The following is a 17,549-nucleotide window of genomic DNA, read 5'->3' on the forward strand; positions in this document are numbered from 1 at the left end:
TTTATATATTGAAAAATGCTTTTAATAGGAAAATTCATTATTCCTGATGTTTAGCTTTCTGCAGTAAAGAGGCAAAAGAGGTTCACTTTTACAAATTCAGACACTTTTTCCCCCAGGAAAACTGGCAGTGGATTTGTTAAAATTCAAACAATTCAATAAGACAGAATGTAAATGAATTGGATGACACCAAAGTTGGAAGTATATCTAAATTATCGAGGATATTGATCAACTGAGGAAGTGGTCAGAGAATGGCAGATGCAATTTAATTTAACCAAGTAAGAGGTGTTGCATTTTGGTAAGATAAACGATGGCAAGATATGCAAAGTGGAGGCTAAGGCCACGGAAAATGTTGTAGAACAGAGAGACACACAAGGGTATAGGTACATACTTTCCTGAAAGCAGTGACACAGGTAGACAGTATGGTTAAGGCTGCCCTTGGAACATTTGCCTTCATCAGTCAGACATGACAGCAGTACAAGATCTTGGTGGTACCATGTTTGATGCATGTGTGCAGATTTGGTTACCCAGCTATAGAAGATTGATAAAGAAATCACTGAGAATGGAGGTCTGAATTATAAGGAGAGGCCTGATAGCCTGAGACTTCCTCGCCTAGAATGTAAAAAGCTGAAGGAGGACCTCATGTGGGGCGAGGGGGCACAGGCGGGGCGAGGGGGCACAGGCGGGGCGAGGGGGCACAGGCGGGGCGAGGGGGCACAGGCGGGGCGAGGGGGCACAGGCGGGGCGAGGGGGCACAGGCGGGGCGAGGGGGCACAGGCGGGGCGAGGGGGCACAGGCGGGGCGAGGGGGCACAGGCGGGGCGAGGGGGCACAGGCGGGGCGAGGGGGCACAGGCGGGGCGAGGGGGCACAGGCGGGGCGAGGGGGCACAGGCGGGGCGAGGGGGCACAGGCGGGGCGAGGGGGCACAGGCGGGGCGAGGGGGCACAGGCGGGGCGAGGGGGCACAGGCGGGGCGAGGGGGCACAGGCGGGGCGAGGGGGCACAGGCGGGGCGAGGGGGCACAGGCGGGGCGAGGGGGCACAGGCGGGGCGAGGGGGCACAGGCGGGGCGAGGGGGCACAGGCGGGGCGAGGGGGCACAGGCGGGGCGAGGGGGCACAGGCGGGGCGAGGGGGCACAGGCGGGGCGAGGGGGCACAGGCGGGGCGAGGGGGCACAGGCGGGGCGAAGGGGCACAGGCGGGGCGAAGGGGCACAGGCGGGGCGAAGGGGCACAGGCGGGGCGAAGGGGCACAGGCGGGGCGAAGGGGCACAGGCGGGGCGAAGGGGCACAGGCGGGGCGAAGGGGCACAGGCGGGGCGAAGGGGCACAGGCGGGGCGAAGGGGCACAGGCGGGGCGAAGGGGCACAGGCGGGGCGAAGGGGCACAGGCGGGGCGAAGGGGCACAGGCGGGGCGAAGGGGCACAGGCGGGGCGAAGGGGCACAGGCGGGGCGAAGGGGCACAGGCGGGGCGAAGGGGCACAGGCGGGGCGAAGGGGCACAGGCGGGGCGAGGGGGCACAGGCGGGGCGAGGGGGCACAGGCGGGGCGAGGGGGCACAGGCGGGGCGAGGGGGCACAGGCGGGGCGAGGGGGCACAGGCGGGGCGAGGGGGCACAGGCGGGGCGAGGGGGCACAGGCGGGGCGAGGGGGCACAGGCGGGGCGAGGGGGCACAGGCGGGGCGAGGGGGCACAGGCGGGGCGAGGGGGCACAGGCGGGGCGAGGGGGCACAGGCGGGGCGAGGGGGCACAGGCGGGGCGAGGGGGCACAGGCGGGGCGAGGGGGCACAGGCGGGGCGAAGGGGCACAGGCGGGGCGAAGGGGCACAGGCGGGGCGAAGGGGCACAGGCGGGGCGAAGGGGCACAGGCGGGGCGAAGGGGCACAGGCGGGGCGAAGGGGCACAGGCGGGGCGAAGGGGCACAGGCGGGGCGAAGGGGCACAGGCGGGGCGAAGGGGCACAGGCGGGGCGAAGGGGCACAGGCGGGGCGAAGGGGCACAGGCGGGGCGAAGGGGCACAGGCGGGGCGAAGGGGCACAGGCGGGGCGAAGGGGCACAGGCGGGGCGAAGGGGCACAGGCGGGGCGAAGGGGCACAGGCGGGGCGAAGGGGCACAGGCGGGGCGAAGGGGCACAGGCGGGGCGAAGGGGCACAGGCGGGGCGAAGGGGCACAGGCGGGGCGAAGGGGCACAGGCGGGGCGAAGGGGCACAGGCGGGGCGAAGGGGCACAGGCGGGGCGAAGGGGCACAGGCGGGGCGAAGGGGCACAGGCGGGGCGAAGGGGCACAGGCGGGGCGAAGGGGCACAGGCGGGGCGAAGGGGCACAGGCGGGGCGAAGGGGCACAGGCGGGGCGAAGGGGCACAGGCGGGGCGAAGGGGCACAGGCGGGGCGAAGGGGCACAGGCGGGGCGAAGGGGCACAGGCGGGGCGAAGGGGCACAGGCGGGGCGAAGGGGCACAGGCGGGGCGAAGGGGCACAGGCGGGGCGAAGGGGCACAGGCGGGGCGAAGGGGCACAGGCGGGGCGAAGGGGCACAGGCGGGGCGAAGGGGCACAGGCGGGGCGAAGGGGCACAGGCGGGGCGAAGGGGCACAGGCGGGGCGAAGGGGCACAGGCGGGGCGAAGGGGCACAGGCGGGGCGAAGGGGCACAGGCGGGGCGAAGGGGCACAGGCGGGGCGAAGGGGCACAGGCGGGGCGAAGGGGCACAGGCGGGGCGAAGGGGCACAGGCGGGGCGAAGGGGCACAGGCGGGGCGAAGGGGCACAGGCGGGGCGAAGGGGCACAGGCGGGGCGAAGGGGCACAGGCGGGGCGAAGGGGCACAGGCGGGGCGAAGGGGCACAGGCGGGGCGAAGGGGCACAGGCGGGGCGAAGGGGCACAGGCGGGGCGAAGGGGCACAGGCGGGGCGAAGGGGCACAGGCGGGGCGAAGGGGCACAGGCGGGGCGAAGGGGCACAGGCGGGGCGAAGGGGCACAGGCGGGGCGAAGGGGCACAGGCGGGGCGAAGGGGCACAGGCGGGGCGAAGGGGCACAGGCGGGGCGAAGGGGCACAGGCGGGGCGAAGGGGCACAGGCGGGGCGAAGGGGCACAGGCGGGGCGAAGGGGCACAGGCGGGGCGAAGGGGCACAGGCGGGGCGAAGGGGCACAGGCGGGGCGAAGGGGCACAGGCGGGGCGAAGGGGCACAGGCGGGGCGAAGGGGCACAGGCGGGGCGAAGGGGCACAGGCGGGGCGAAGGGGCACAGGCGGGGCGAAGGGGCACAGGCGGGGCGAAGGGGCACAGGCGGGGCGAAGGGGCACAGGCGGGGCGAAGGGGCACAGGCGGGGCGAAGGGGCACAGGCGGGGCGAAGGGGCACAGGCGGGGCGAAGGGGCACAGGCGGGGCGAAGGGGCACAGGCGGGGCGAAGGGGCACAGGCGGGGCGAAGGGGCACAGGCGGGGCGAAGGGGCACAGGCGGGGCGAAGGGGCACAGGCGGGGCGAAGGGGCACAGGCGGGGCGAAGGGGCACAGGCGGGGCGAAGGGGCACAGACAATGCAGGATTCGAACCCCAGTCCTGATCGCTGGTGCTGTAAAGGCATTGCGCTAATCGCTATGCTAACCTTGCCGTCCCAAAACGTTACTTTTAAAGGGAGGGGTAACATATTTCACAAAGGGTAAATGGAACAAGCTGCCAGAGGAAGTGGTAGAGCTGGGTACAATCACAACATTTAAAAGACATTTAGATACGTGAATCTGAAAGGGTTAGAGGGATATTGGCCAAATGTAAGGGCATGGGACTAGCTAATGGAGACAACTTCATGGACAAGTTGGGCTGGAGGGTCTATTTCTGTGCGGTATTACTCTATGAATGAATTTCTACATTGATGGAACACTCTATGAAGCACTGACTGTTCTGCTTCCATGAGGCTCTTGCTTTCATCCAGAGATGAAGGTGAGTCCATGCGGTTCTGCCTCTTTATTGACAGGATCTGCTTTTCTAGGTTCATATTTCGAATCTTCTCCTGCTCCGCGATAGCAGCCATCTTTTCCAATTCTGCCTGGACTGTTTTAACATCCTATTTCAGAAAAGGGAAAGAGAACACATAAAATTAGCTTCTATTTCCCTGAGGTAAATTTTTCCTCTTCCCAAAAGAAAAAGTCCTTTGCACCCAAGGTAGAGATAAAAGGGCAAAGTGATTTTAAAACCTCGAAAGTGAAACCAACAGACATTAATTCATTATGAATAGCTTCCCAAATCTCCTCCTGAACTACGGCTGAAAGACGAGCCAAGTCCCCAGATGCTTCAAAAAATGCTGTTTAGACTTTCCACTAAAAATCTCATCCAAATTTCAACCAAAGCCACCCAAAATTTCTGTTCCTACAAATTTTTAAAATATTTTTCACTTTTGGTGGTTAAAATAAGGTTGAGAATGCAGACAAATATTTCCTTAATGTGGTACAGAAAAATATATAGAGTGACTGCCAGCCTGGGGCTATAGTGCAACTTCCTCTCTATTCAAATATTCCAGTCAAAACAAACCAAGTGAAAAAAGACATTTGGGTGGCTGTTCAGAACACAGTCAAACACATTCCATGTATGAAAAGATTTAAATGTATAGGACACTTGTGCACGAATCTAACATTACATTCAGCCTTTAATTGGCACAAATTTTTTTTTTTAAAACTAACACATCAGAATGACAAGAGGCTACCTCCCCACATGGGAGCATCTAAAACTAAAGAGCAGTTTTGGAAGGAGGTGGTCCCATTTAAGATAGAGAAGGAGGAGGAGAAATTTCTTTTGAAGATTGCATAGGGTACAGGTGTTTGGACTTTTCTGCCTCACAGGTGTGGAGACTGAAACCCCTTTTTTTTGTCTAACGGGAAATCAAGCTATTTTAAGATCATCTATAATTTTATTAAATGGCAGAGAAGGACTTGGCCAACTCCTGATCTTAGTTCTTATGATACCTCAAAAGAAGATTTAAAGACAAGCATGCCAGAATCTAGAACAAAAACAGAATGTAGAGAGCCACAGGGGGTAAGGTTAGCCAAACAGGAAAATTCAATATTCATATCACTACTTCTCAAAAAGAACACTGAATTTTATTCTTCCCCTTCGTGATTGGCTTTTCCATAGAAGACTGGCTGTTGCAGAGATAGTCCAGGTACTCTGCAAAATGTACTAAAGGCAACATCATGACTACCGCATAAAGTTCACCAGGTAGGAGGAGAGGAGATGCAGGTGAACCTCCAGATTATCCGGAAAGTTTATAAGGGTCTTGATGCAGTGGGGAAGGGGCAAATGCTGCACCTCCTTCAGCTACAGCAGAAAATTATAGGGGATGGGGAGGATGAACTATTCAGGGAGCCCCAAGCATTGCAGTCCCTGCAGAAACTGGAAGGAGATTGAAAGGCTAAGGAAGGAGTTGGATGCAAGAGATGTGACTGGTAGTAGAATCACATTGGACATTGCAGAGATGGGTGAAGAGATTGGAGGGGTGAAAGGCTAGAACCAAGGGAACTCCATTGCTATTCTGCCTGTAAAGGGGGTGGGGTAGTTGGTGTTGGGGATGGTGGTTGACAGCACGAAGTCGAAGAAATACAAGCAAGGGCTCCATCATATGTCAGAGGGAAACTCTGCTTTCAGGAGGATATAATTTCAGAAGTGCCTTGTCTTGAGCACAGATAATGCAGAGGCAGAAACTAAAAATAGGATGGTATCGTTAAAGGGGGCAAGGTGGGAGGTACAATGAGGTAGCTGAAATGAAGACGGTGAGATCCAGAAGGGGAAGAAAATGGTCAGAAATTGCCCTGTGATGTTGAGTGCAGGTTGGAAGGTGATAGAACTGATGCTGTTTTCACAAGATGTAGGTTTGGGCTGTATAAAATGGATTCAATTTTGATAACTGAAAAGTTAACCACAAGGTAATTAAATTGTTAAAAAGTTAAGAAATGCCTGATCAATTTTTCTTTAAACTTATTTCCATATGCAGTCTTGTCATGTGAGCATACAAATAAACATATAATACAGCGCATCAATCCAATTAGAATTCTGTTCACAGAGGCTTCACAGATTTAGGCACCCAATTAACCTCATTCTAACCAATATGCAGTCATTTATTTTTAACCATACACTTTTTCATATGCCCATTGTGACACTTTCAAGCTTAAAGAGGAGAGGGTCAGAATAAATCTTTGAATTTATCACTGTGTCATCACTATACACACACTTGTATACAATCACAATCTCATCTATAGAGTGCACTAGTCGAACTCCTCCCTACCACTGAAATTACAGGGATGTTATATCATTAATCAATCTCAGAAACTATAGTATTACCAATGACCACTTGATGTTGAAAACATCAGTCCTTAGTTTAACTTTTTAATCTTTCCCTCCATTGTTGGACAGTTGGTGGTTTTACATTTCTCCATAATACTGTAATCATCTTCTTTGCAATCAACAGCAACACCCCAAGTAAACTTGCCTGGTTTTTGGTATCTATATCCTTTGGAGTCACCCCCAATACAAAATATGCTGGCTCCAAAGGTCGGTCTACCCTTATAACCATATAACCATTTACAGAGCGGAAACAGGCCATGTTGGCCTTTCGAGTCCGCACCGGTTCACTTGTATATTTTCTTGCCGGTCATCCTTCTTGTCACTCCTCCTCCTCTCTTCTCCAGTCCTGCAAACGTTCAGCAAATTCTTGGGCTTTCTTTGGGTCCATTCCATTGACTCTATAATGCTCTTTAAGTGATTTGCTTAATTTCCACCTGAATATCTCTCCAATATTGATAAGAGTTTTGGACAGTCCCAAAATATATGGATATGATCGGCAATCTGCCTGCATTCTCTCCAGCATAATTCTGAGGTGTTACTTTATCTCTTGACCAGAGTCTTAAATAGTCTTATTTTAATTTTCCATTCAAAATCCCTCCAGGTAGGACTACTTGTAACCATCAAGGCATATCTTTTCCCACATTTCACCTGTAATACAAATATTCATTTCTAATTCCCATTTATTTTATTTCCATAGTGTTTCCTGTTAAGTTATCTTGGAGCCATCTGTAAAAGTGAGCTATCAGGTTCTTCTTTACACTCCATCTGTAATCTGCATGAAAATCTTTTCTAATGCAGATCTGCTCCCAATTTGCAGGTGTCTGTAAGTAGTGCCGCACGTGAAGGAATCTTAAAAAAATCTATCCCTGACAATCCAAATTCTTTCTGATATCCAAGGTTTCCCCACAAAAAAGCTGATCCACAACAGTTAGACCTTTATACACTCATTTTCTAAAGCCATTATCTACTTTACCAGGTAGGAATTCTGGGATAGCTACTATTCTTCAGTAACTTTCCACAATTGACTTCATACAGTTTTAAGATGGAGGGAGTGATAATAACGCCTAGGCATCTGAAGCCCTCTCTAGACCAATGAAACCTGACCAATTATGATGGCCATATACCCGACAGCATCCTTGCTTCTGATTTTGAGTCATTAACATTATAACCATTAATATTCTTTTTAAATTTGCATCACCTAAGCCATAGAAAAAATAGGGTTGGTCATATACAGCATGACATCATCCACAAATAGAGATATTTTATGTTAAACCCCTCTATCACCTTTTATACTCTTTATATAACCCTCTTGCCTAATAATTTCAGCAAGTGGCTCTAAGCATATATCGAAGAGCAGGGTACTCAAACTGTCTCCTTGCCTAACCATGTTTTAACCTGAAAAACCGTGAGCAACATCCATTCACCTTCACTCTTGACCTTGGGTTTAAATATAGTACTTTTACCCAATTTATACATTTCAGGTGAAACCCCATCTTATCTAATATATGGTTGAGATAGACCCAGTCTACTCTATCGAAAACCTTTTGCACATCCAAACTAAGTATAATAAATGTCTGATGTTTATTTTTTGTCTCAAAAGTAAATACAAAATGTACTTACTTCCTCCAATAGATGGACCTGGTCACCAAGGAGCTGTTTCACCTGAAGTACCTCCTTCTGAGCTGCAACTTTCACACGTTGAATTTCTGCATCACTGTTGCCAGCCAAGCTCTCTACTGCTTTCCTGTTAAACCAATAAAGGAAATATTTAAAATGTTCCATTGATTCTTGTTTTAATTATTCTGAGCAATTATTATTGGTCACATTGTGCAGTGCTAACATTAGTTGAATTCCTCTTCTATGTGCATCAATTGTCATTTACCAGGTTCCAACCACCAAATCAACTTCTGAATCCTCTCATCACTGTGGTACATCTGGGCCTTCTTCCCCAGCTGTATTACTTGCATAGATCCATTTCATCTTTGGTTGATGGCTGCATGGATTTCTTTCCACTTCCCACTTCCCACCTCCCATCACAAAGCACCTTTTGAATTTCTTTACCATAATTTTAACATTAGAACAAAGACATATGAGCAGCAGGATGCCATTCACAACCCCCAACCCTAACCTGCAATGGCATTCAATAAATAAGATGGCTGATGTTTTTGTTTACAACAGCCAAAAAGTGACACAAAAGACCAAATTCAGGAAGGAATAGGACATTTTGGCGTCTGCAGTTTAGTGCCAGATATTTTGGTGATAAAACAAGACTTTTGTAGCTCTTTGGATATTTTGGCACTCGCAGTTGGCGACAGACATAACATTTATTATATTTTTATTTAAATATAATGATTAAGAGCCAAATCACCTACTATAGAAAAGAATAGTTCATACAACTGCACAATAATTTTTAAATGTTCAATGCAGATTTCAAATGGCTAATAGAAAACTTTTTTTCAAATAATCTTAAAAGTTTTTATTTTTTTTAAACCAAGATGCGGAAGTGCACACTGGCTATTCCCCATTTACTTACCATTTTCTAAATAATACAATGTGCAGAGAGGATCATTGCCTGGACACAAATGTGTTCCCACAACATACAGTACATATGGAATAGTACCCCAACTGAATGAGTATTCTTGCAACAGAAAGAACTAAAATGTGTGAGAGCAGGAACATTTTTTAAAATATTCAAAACAGACAAATGCTGAATTTCTATTTTTTTAATATTTTATTTAAATTCCATTCATGCAGTAACTACAATTACAATAGTACAAATTATCAAAATAAGCAAATTGATTACATACATGATGGTTTCAACCCAACCCAAAACCCCTCCCTCTCACCCCCAAGAAAAAAAAACAATATACAAACTGAAAACAGTAAAAAAAATTATAGGTGTAAAAGATAAGAGAAAGTAAAAAAAGGATCTTTGGAATGCCGAGAGAGATGTCATGCAGTGCAATTCATCAGTTCTAGCATAACATATAGAGGAGAATTTTGCTGGGCTAGAAGGATAAAAGAATAGCACTACAAATTTAATCCCATTATTTGGGTGCATGCATGCCAGATTTGTGAAAACATAGAATATTTATTTCTTAATTTTTCCCAAAGGAATATAGCTTTGAATTTCAGCATGCCACCTTGGCATAGTTAAAAATGTATCCAATTTCCAAGTAATTGAAATACATTTTCTTCCTAGTGCTAATGCTAATTTAACAAATTTCAAATTAACAAATTAATGATTTCAATTTAGGATTTGTACCTTCAATATTTCCTAATAAAGATAAATCAGGGTTTAGCAGAAAAACAACTCCTATAACTTGTTCCAAAAAGTTATACTTAGTCACCCAAAAAGGTCTCACATTGGGACACTAAATTCCTATTTTCATATAAAAGCCTAACTCGCTGTTATTCTTCTTGAAATTTTAGCCTACTGAATTTTAAAAGCATTCAGTTATTGAACATTTCTTAAGCAAATAAAAATGGCAATCACCACAAAATCTGTCCTAGAGAGTGATGAGATAGAAAAGCTACAGGTATTAAATTTAATAAATTACAGATCCTGCTTTGTTCTGTAGGGTGGCCAGAATATCAAAAACAAAGAATCTCTCACAGGTTATTTTATCTACCAAGTCACAAGGAAGTTCATTTTAAAAAAGCAAAACAAGCTTCCTTGAATGAGTCTTGCAGGAGGGACACAAATATCAGACCACTTGATCAAATTATGGAATAAGTGACAGAGTGGCTAAATCAGTCCAGCAGCTAACAAAATGAAAGCAGATTTGATTAGACAATGAGTAGCTCTCTCTGTTTGACAAGATCAGAAGGAAACAATGAAATCAAATAGAACAGATTATTAACTGAGCTAAACATCACATGATCCAACGTTAACAGATTTTAAAACACCCATTCCTCCTAAGAATCCCAGCAATTTATAGCTCATGCATTGATGCCAGTTGCAAAATAGCTTCTCAATCCAATCCCACCATCCAACAGTAGATCTGCAGCAATGCAAGTGTTGTTTTCTCCCTCTGATTTGAAGTTTTTTTTTGTTAAATTAAAAAAAACAGCTTAAAAGAAGATAAATATATCAGTACCACAAAGTGCATAAACCATAATTAGTCTCAGCACTGCTGAGTTATGGAGCAAATTTTGCTATGACTGAAGAGTTATCTGCATGTATGCTGGAACAGGGGGATGAAAAAGAATAGTTATGTCAACAGCACAGCGCAGGCTTGGTCCAACCATGAACCAAAGAGCTCAGCTTCATGCACACAAAGTGACAACCACTGCCAGTGATGCCAACACAATACTATAAATATAATTTTGCAAAAAGTGGCTTCAATGTGAAAAGGAATTAGATTTCTACACCATGGAAAGGAAGATCGTCGCTGTTGTCAAAGGTCAACCAGTAAATATTATTTAAATAATGCCCATAGGTACGGATCTGGATGAAGATTCTAATGTCATAGAATTGTACAAAGCAAGAGTTAACATCTGAAGAAAAAGGAGAGAAGTTCACATACATACATACAGTATAGAAACTGGCCATTTCAGCCCATGAGCCCGTGCCACCCAATTGACCTACAACCCCCAGTAAGTTTTGAACGGTGGGAGGAAACCAGAGCCTCCAGAGGAAACCCATGCAGACAAGAGAAGAACATACAAACTCCTTACAGACAGCGCATGATTATTTGAACCCTGGTCCCGGTTGCCAGCACTGTAACAGCGTTGCGCTAACCGCTATGCTAACAACCACTGCCAGTGATGGCAACACATTATAAATATAATTTTGCAAAAAGTATCTTCAATGTGAAAAGGAATTGGAGTTCTACACCACCCCAATATACAAGAAAAAAGTAATCCAAAAAATTAGTTCAGAATAACAGGAAAATAGATGAATTGCAAATCTAGCACTTAAAAATAATGCTCTACAAAAGGGATTTTGCTTCCTGAACACTTCTGGGTGTATTTTATGGATTTTGGGCCTGCTGATCACGAAAATCACCTTAAAATTTCCTGTCACGTACCTTTTTTAGATATACAGTATATACTTGTATGATAGTTGAGTTTTGGGGCCCAATTTTTCAGCTCAAATTGGGGGGGGGGGGGGGGGGGGGGTGGTTTGACTTTTACACAGATACTACTTTTGACTGCAAGTTCCTGCATTGTAAGGAGCGTCAGGAGCTTGGATGGGCAGGTGGCTGGGGTGTCACGAACTCAGATGGGCAGACGGCCAGGACGAGAGTTCACAGTTGGGCATCAGGACCTCTAATGGACAGGCAGTTGAGGCAGTGGAACCTCAGATGGTGCGCAGCTGTGGCCAAAAAAATGGAGGGGGGGGCTCGACTTTTACTCGCCACTTACGGAAAATGCACAATTTTTACAGCAAAGGGGGGGGGGGGGATCAACTATTACATGAGTATATAAGGTAACCTATTTTTGTGATTTCCTGTCATATTTTAAGTCTACCAATATACTGCCCACAAAGCAGGCAGCTTTGATCAGTCAGTGCTATGCAAATATTGTCTTAGGCCTAGGCATGCCTAGTCAGGATAGATGCAGAAAGTCTATAAAGCAGGCTACTTATGCAGATACAGTGCATTACATTGATATAGATTGAACATATGTTGATGCACATTCTTCAGGAAATAGCAACAGTCACTGAAGTGCAACATATCATTGAAAATTCATTTTCTGCATTCGCACTGGGATTTGGTCTCTGTTGTTCTTGTTGCAATCAATGAAGAACATGGTAAAAGATTTTACCAGGACATTGTGACCATGGAAAATGGTATCAGGGCAACTGGAATTATCAACACTGGCTGTTTATTGTTGGACACTGACACTTAGTACAAACAAAAATCAGAGGCAAAACATTCTTAGGTTAGTTTAAATAACAAAAAGTGTATCATTATGCAATTAAACATGTTAAATTCATTAACATTTACTTTAATTTTTCTCCAACTTCCTACATGACACAACAAATCTGAAATCATCTTCGAGTTCAGCTTGAAGTTGTCTACACAATACCCATTTTTTTCAGCAAGTAAACCTTTTGAAAAAATGTTGTCCAGTGGACCTTGCCTAAAGAATTTACCCAGGGACCAATAGCCTTTCAAAAAGTTTTTCAATATTTGACAGTGACAAATACTTACGAAGCTTTGACAAGCAGTTCCCGCTTCTCATTTAATTCATGCTTTAAACTCTCCAATTCTACTTTGAGTTCAATGTTCTGCAAAAGAAATTCCAAAGCAGAATCAAACAATGTAACAGAATCAAGACTATAAACATTCAAAAATAAGCACCTTAAAATCAGCAAACTCCAAGACCTGAGACTCATTGCCCCACTGTGTAATTGGGTTCTGAATTCCTCACCTCCAGACCACAATCAGTGAGGATTGGTAAGAACATCTCCTCCACTATCTCCATCTCTTAGCCCCCAGCTCTACTCACTATGCACCCATGACTATGTGGCTCAGTACGACACCACCACCATATACAAATTCGATGATGATTCCAGGGTAGTGGGTTGTATAATAAGGGGCTATGTGTTAGCATACAGGTGGGAGATTGAAAACATGGCTGAATGAAGCACCAACAACAACCTCACACTCAATGTCACCAAAACCAAGGAGCTGATTATTGACTTCAGAAAGGGAAAACCAAAGTTGTATAATCCAGTGATCATTGGGGAAATCAGAGGTTGAGAGGGTGAGCAAGTTTAAGTTCTTGGGAGTCACCATCTCAGAGGATCCTTCCTAGACCCAACATACAAATGGCATCGTGAAGAAAGCACGTCAATTTGCAAAGGTTGGGTGTGTTGTTGGAAACACTGGTAAATGTCTAGATATGCGGTGAAAAGCGTGCTGACCAGCTGCATCATGGTCTGGTATGGGGACACCAATACTGCAGACCTAGAAATTAACAAAACCTTAATTAAGTTTGTCTTGGGTCACAACTGGAAGCCATTTCAGGATGTTCATGTCAAGGCACATCTAACTGAAGTCTTTAGTCTGCAGCTTCCAGGAGACAGGTACTCAGGAAAAATAGGAGATAGATCAACAGTAAAATCCCCAAATTCAAGCAATCACCAACTTGAAATAAGAATAAATAAAAATATAATTAAAAGTTAAAATTGTAAAAGTAAATGTTCTCTGAAATAACACATAAACCTTTGGTAAAGATGGGAGCAGATATTCAGCCAGCAGGTGCCTTGGCCGTACTTCGTTTGTAGCAGCTGTTGAAATAAAGATCTGTTTGAATAAAATCGCGTCACCATGATGTAGAGCTGGTGGATGCCATTCGATGTTGGCTGCCTGCTTAGTCAGTCTCAGCAAAAAGCTCACTCCCTACCTTATCATGGACCAGGAATGACGACACTCCACTACACATCAACAACTCTGTATTAGAGAGTGGAGTTACTTGGAATTCATTTAACTAGTGGCCTATTGTGGACACTCAACATCTCCTCAGTTGTCAGGAAGGCACAACAGTGACTCTCCTTCCTGAGAAGACTGAAGCAGGTAAGACTACCAGCTACCATTATGTTAACCTTCTGCAGGAGTGCTATCAAGAGCATGCTGGCCAGCTGCCTCAAAGTGTAGTACAGTTGCTGCAGAGAAGTGGATCGGAGGTCAATCCACAAGACCTCAAGAGTGGCAGAGAGGATAAATGGAGTCCTCCCCTGCCAAAACAAAATCTACCAGTATCATTGTCTGAAGAGGGTGCACAAAATCATTGAGAACTCCTGCACACAGCATCTTTCAGCTGCTCCCATCGGCAAAGAAATTCAGGAGTATACATGCTGAGGAACAACTTCTTCCCACAATGAGAAAGCTGAATGACCAAACTAACCATTCTACACTACCATATTCATGAAACAATATTATTTGTTTATTTATTTGAGTAGATGCATACTTGTCCTTCATATATATAATATATATATTGTTTGTCTGTATCTATGTTATGTCTGGTTGTATGTCTGTGTGTTTTGTACCGAGGACCGGAGAACGCTGTTTCATCAGGAGATACTTGTACAATCATATGAAAATAAACTTGGGGCAGCATAGTAGGTTTAGCCGGTTATCGCAATGCCTTTATAGTGCCAAGGATTGGGATTCGAATCCCTCACTATCTGTATGGAGATTGTACATTCTCCAGTATCTTTGTGGATTTTCCCCAGCGGCTCCAGTTTCCTCCCACCATTCGAAATATACCAGGGACGTTGATTAACGGGTGTAAGTTCGGCAGCACGGGCTCATGGACTGAAATGGCCTGTTGAAATTTTTTTAGTTAAATTTGACTTCACTTGATATTAGAATGGCTTTATCTGTAAACGGGGGGGGGGGGTTAATTTTCTATCATGCTACTGTTCACCTTTCTGGTGGCTTCATGGAGATTCAGCAATGGTTAAATGTTTTCAAAGAATGTGACTGAAAATAAATGAAAATTCTTTGTTTATATATTCATGCAGGTGAAGTTTACTCAGTGCAAGTACAGTATAGCATTTTTGTCTTTTAAACTGTTTATTTTTAATGCTGGTGTATTAGGTAGGCATTACAAGAGCAACCAGGAAACTCACATATCCAACATCTACCAATCAGATACTGGGAATTTTACTGTGTTTAACCACAAAGCTAAAATTAAGAATGTCACCACAGAGTTAGGGTGATGTAGGTTAGCTTAAAGATCTTAGGTGGAAAGAGTGCAATGTTAATTGAGAGAGGGCACATTTTGAAACAAGAGAAGAATTATAATGGGATACTGTCAAGGTGGACAGTGAAATTAGGGGTTTATTGGAAGTCAATTTTCCAAGCTATTGTGGTGGTATTTAAATATTAGCTTTGATTAATATTTGAGCTATCAGCCCAGTAATTAAATACCACAGCTACACTTGTCCATGCAAATGGACTACCTCTGACCAAGGTTTCACAAATAGTGTCAAGACCAAGTCAGGAGATGAGTCACTTCCCTCCACATACGCCCAGATTTTGAACTGCTGCTGCTTGATTAATCGCCTGTAACCCTCCAATACTAGGCCGTTTCCAACTCGAATCCATGTTGCCCAATTTACAACCAATTAACAGTGGGAGGAAACTGGAGCCCTTTGGGAAAACACATGCAGACACAGGGAGACCGTACAAACTCCTTACAGACAGCATGGGATTCAAACCTCAGTCCCAATCGCTGGCACTGCAAAGACAATGCTATGCCAACCATGCCGCTTAATACACATTACCATATTTGATGTTTTTAGTTCAGACTTTTAGCTTGACAGATTTTTAAAAAAATACAGTTTCTTGAAGAGAGTGAGTGAGGTGATAGATTGTGTGTATGTGTCTTTGTGTTGAGGGGGCAGAATAGGTGTGTGTGTGTATGCGAATGCAAGGGGTGGAGGAGCAGCAGTCATACAGAGCCATTCAGTCCAGCTTCCAAATTGTCACATCCACATTTGTCCCATCTGCCTGCATTTGGCCAATATCCTTCTAAATCTACCCTATCTTTGTATCAGTCCATTGTCTTTCTTAAACATTTAAATAATACCCACCTCAACCACCTTTGGTGGCCCATTTCATAGATCCACCACCCTCTGTAAAATGTCACCCCTCAGGTCCCTGTTAAATCTCCGTCACCTCACCTTAAATCCAAGTCCTCTGGTTTCGATTCCCCTTCTCTGGCCAAAAGACTCACTGTTTTCACTTGATCTATCCCATGATTTTGTACAAGATCACCCCTCATCCTCCTGTGCTCCAAGGAATAAAGCTCTAATTTGCTCAACCTCTCCCTATAGCTCAGCAGCCAACCCCCTCGAGTTATGGCAATATCCTCATAAATCTTCTCTCCCTCTCCAGCTTGACAACATCTTTCTTGTAACAGCTAAAACTGAACACAATATTCCAAATGTGGCCTCGCCAACATCTTATACAGCAGCAAAATGACTTTTGACCTTCTATACTCAATACTCTGACTGATGAAGGCCAATAAGTTGGGGAAACAGCACCAAATCTCTAACATCAAGTGTCTGCACAATTTGAATTACAAGGCTTCATCAACAACTTATAAATTTCTTACCATCTTAAATGTGTCCTCACTACCATCATCAAATTTCTGCTGCATTCGCTCCTCCAGGAAGTAGATACGAAGTTTGAGATTAAAGTTCTCTTTCTTGAGATCAGTGATTTGCTACAAAATACAAAGACCCATGAGACATTGCAGCAGGTAGTAAGTACATCTTCCATTCCTTCTGAAAACAAGTTTTAACCTCCCACAGCGTAATACTCTTTAAATCAGCATGGCCACCAAGAAGGTTGTTAGACCTTTGCAGGAGTTGACTGATACAACTCCAGCTCCTGATGGAAGTTATTTCTGGAGATAGTACAGGAAAGTGGTATGATGGTAAGAGATCACCCATGATGTATTGAACAATAAAACAGACACAAGAATCCATACAGCCTGTTCCTATATTATGAGCTCACTTTATTCAATGCCTTTGTAATTCCTTGAGCAAAACGATTACATTCTTATACCTGGATCAAAAAAACTCAAATTTTGTTCAGCTTGCCTTAACATAAATGAAGTCAAAACAGTTTCTTAGCTGTTCACAAAAGGACAAAATAAAAATAGCTGGAAAAATTCAGTAGGTTATCTTTGGAAAAATAAACTGTCAATGCAGAGTCCGCAACTTCAGACAAATGCTTGCAGACCATATATATTGACAATTCTCCTTCCACAGATGCCGCCTGAGCCATTTTTTCCAGCAGTTTTTGTTTTATATTAGATTAACAACATCTTTCATCTCTTCTCATTCCAAGAATTAACCTGCTCTGCCTTCAATGTGAGCATTTCTTTTAAGGAGATCAAAACCGTGCACACTATTCCCAATGCACCCTCACCAATACCTGTACCATGGTAAAATTACTCAATTTCTAAAACCCAATCCCATTGCACTAAAAGACTAATGTACCATTTTCCTTCCTAAATACTTGTTGCATCTGCTAATGCACTGCATTTCACGCACAAGAAACACTTAGATCCTCTGTACTCAAGTGCAATCTCTCTTTTAATAGCCTGCGTTTTATTCCTTTCTAAAGTGTATGACCTCACACTTCTTATATTAAATTTCCCTCACTATGTTTTCACCCACTCACTCAACCTGTTGCAGATTCCAAATGTATTATTGGCCGTGTCCCATCCCACTTATGTCATTAGAAAACTTGGATACTTTACATTGTCCCCT

General features: G+C 45.6%; 1 protein-coding gene across 2 annotated transcripts in view; it reads right to left on the reverse strand.

Annotated features, from left to right (window-relative positions):
• Positions 1 to 17,549, reverse strand: part of cdk5rap2 (CDK5 regulatory subunit associated protein 2) — a 147,878-nt gene that overhangs the window by 118,651 nt on the left and 11,678 nt on the right. For both annotated transcript variants that reach the window (XM_069889403.1, XM_069889391.1), the window contains exons 4-7: positions 16,385 to 16,495; positions 12,469 to 12,545; positions 7,928 to 8,051; positions 3,871 to 4,037 (exon numbers count right to left, since the gene is read on the reverse strand). In XM_069889403.1, the coding sequence (XP_069745504.1) occupies positions 3,871 to 4,037; positions 7,928 to 8,051; positions 12,469 to 12,545; positions 16,385 to 16,495 (479 nt within the window). The remainder of the gene's footprint in view (positions 1 to 3,870; positions 4,038 to 7,927; positions 8,052 to 12,468; positions 12,546 to 16,384; positions 16,496 to 17,549) is intronic.

This window comes from Narcine bancroftii, chromosome 1, assembly GCF_036971445.1.
Source record: "Narcine bancroftii isolate sNarBan1 chromosome 1, sNarBan1.hap1, whole genome shotgun sequence".
NCBI classification, from domain to species: Eukaryota; Metazoa; Chordata; class Chondrichthyes; order Torpediniformes; family Narcinidae; genus Narcine; species Narcine bancroftii.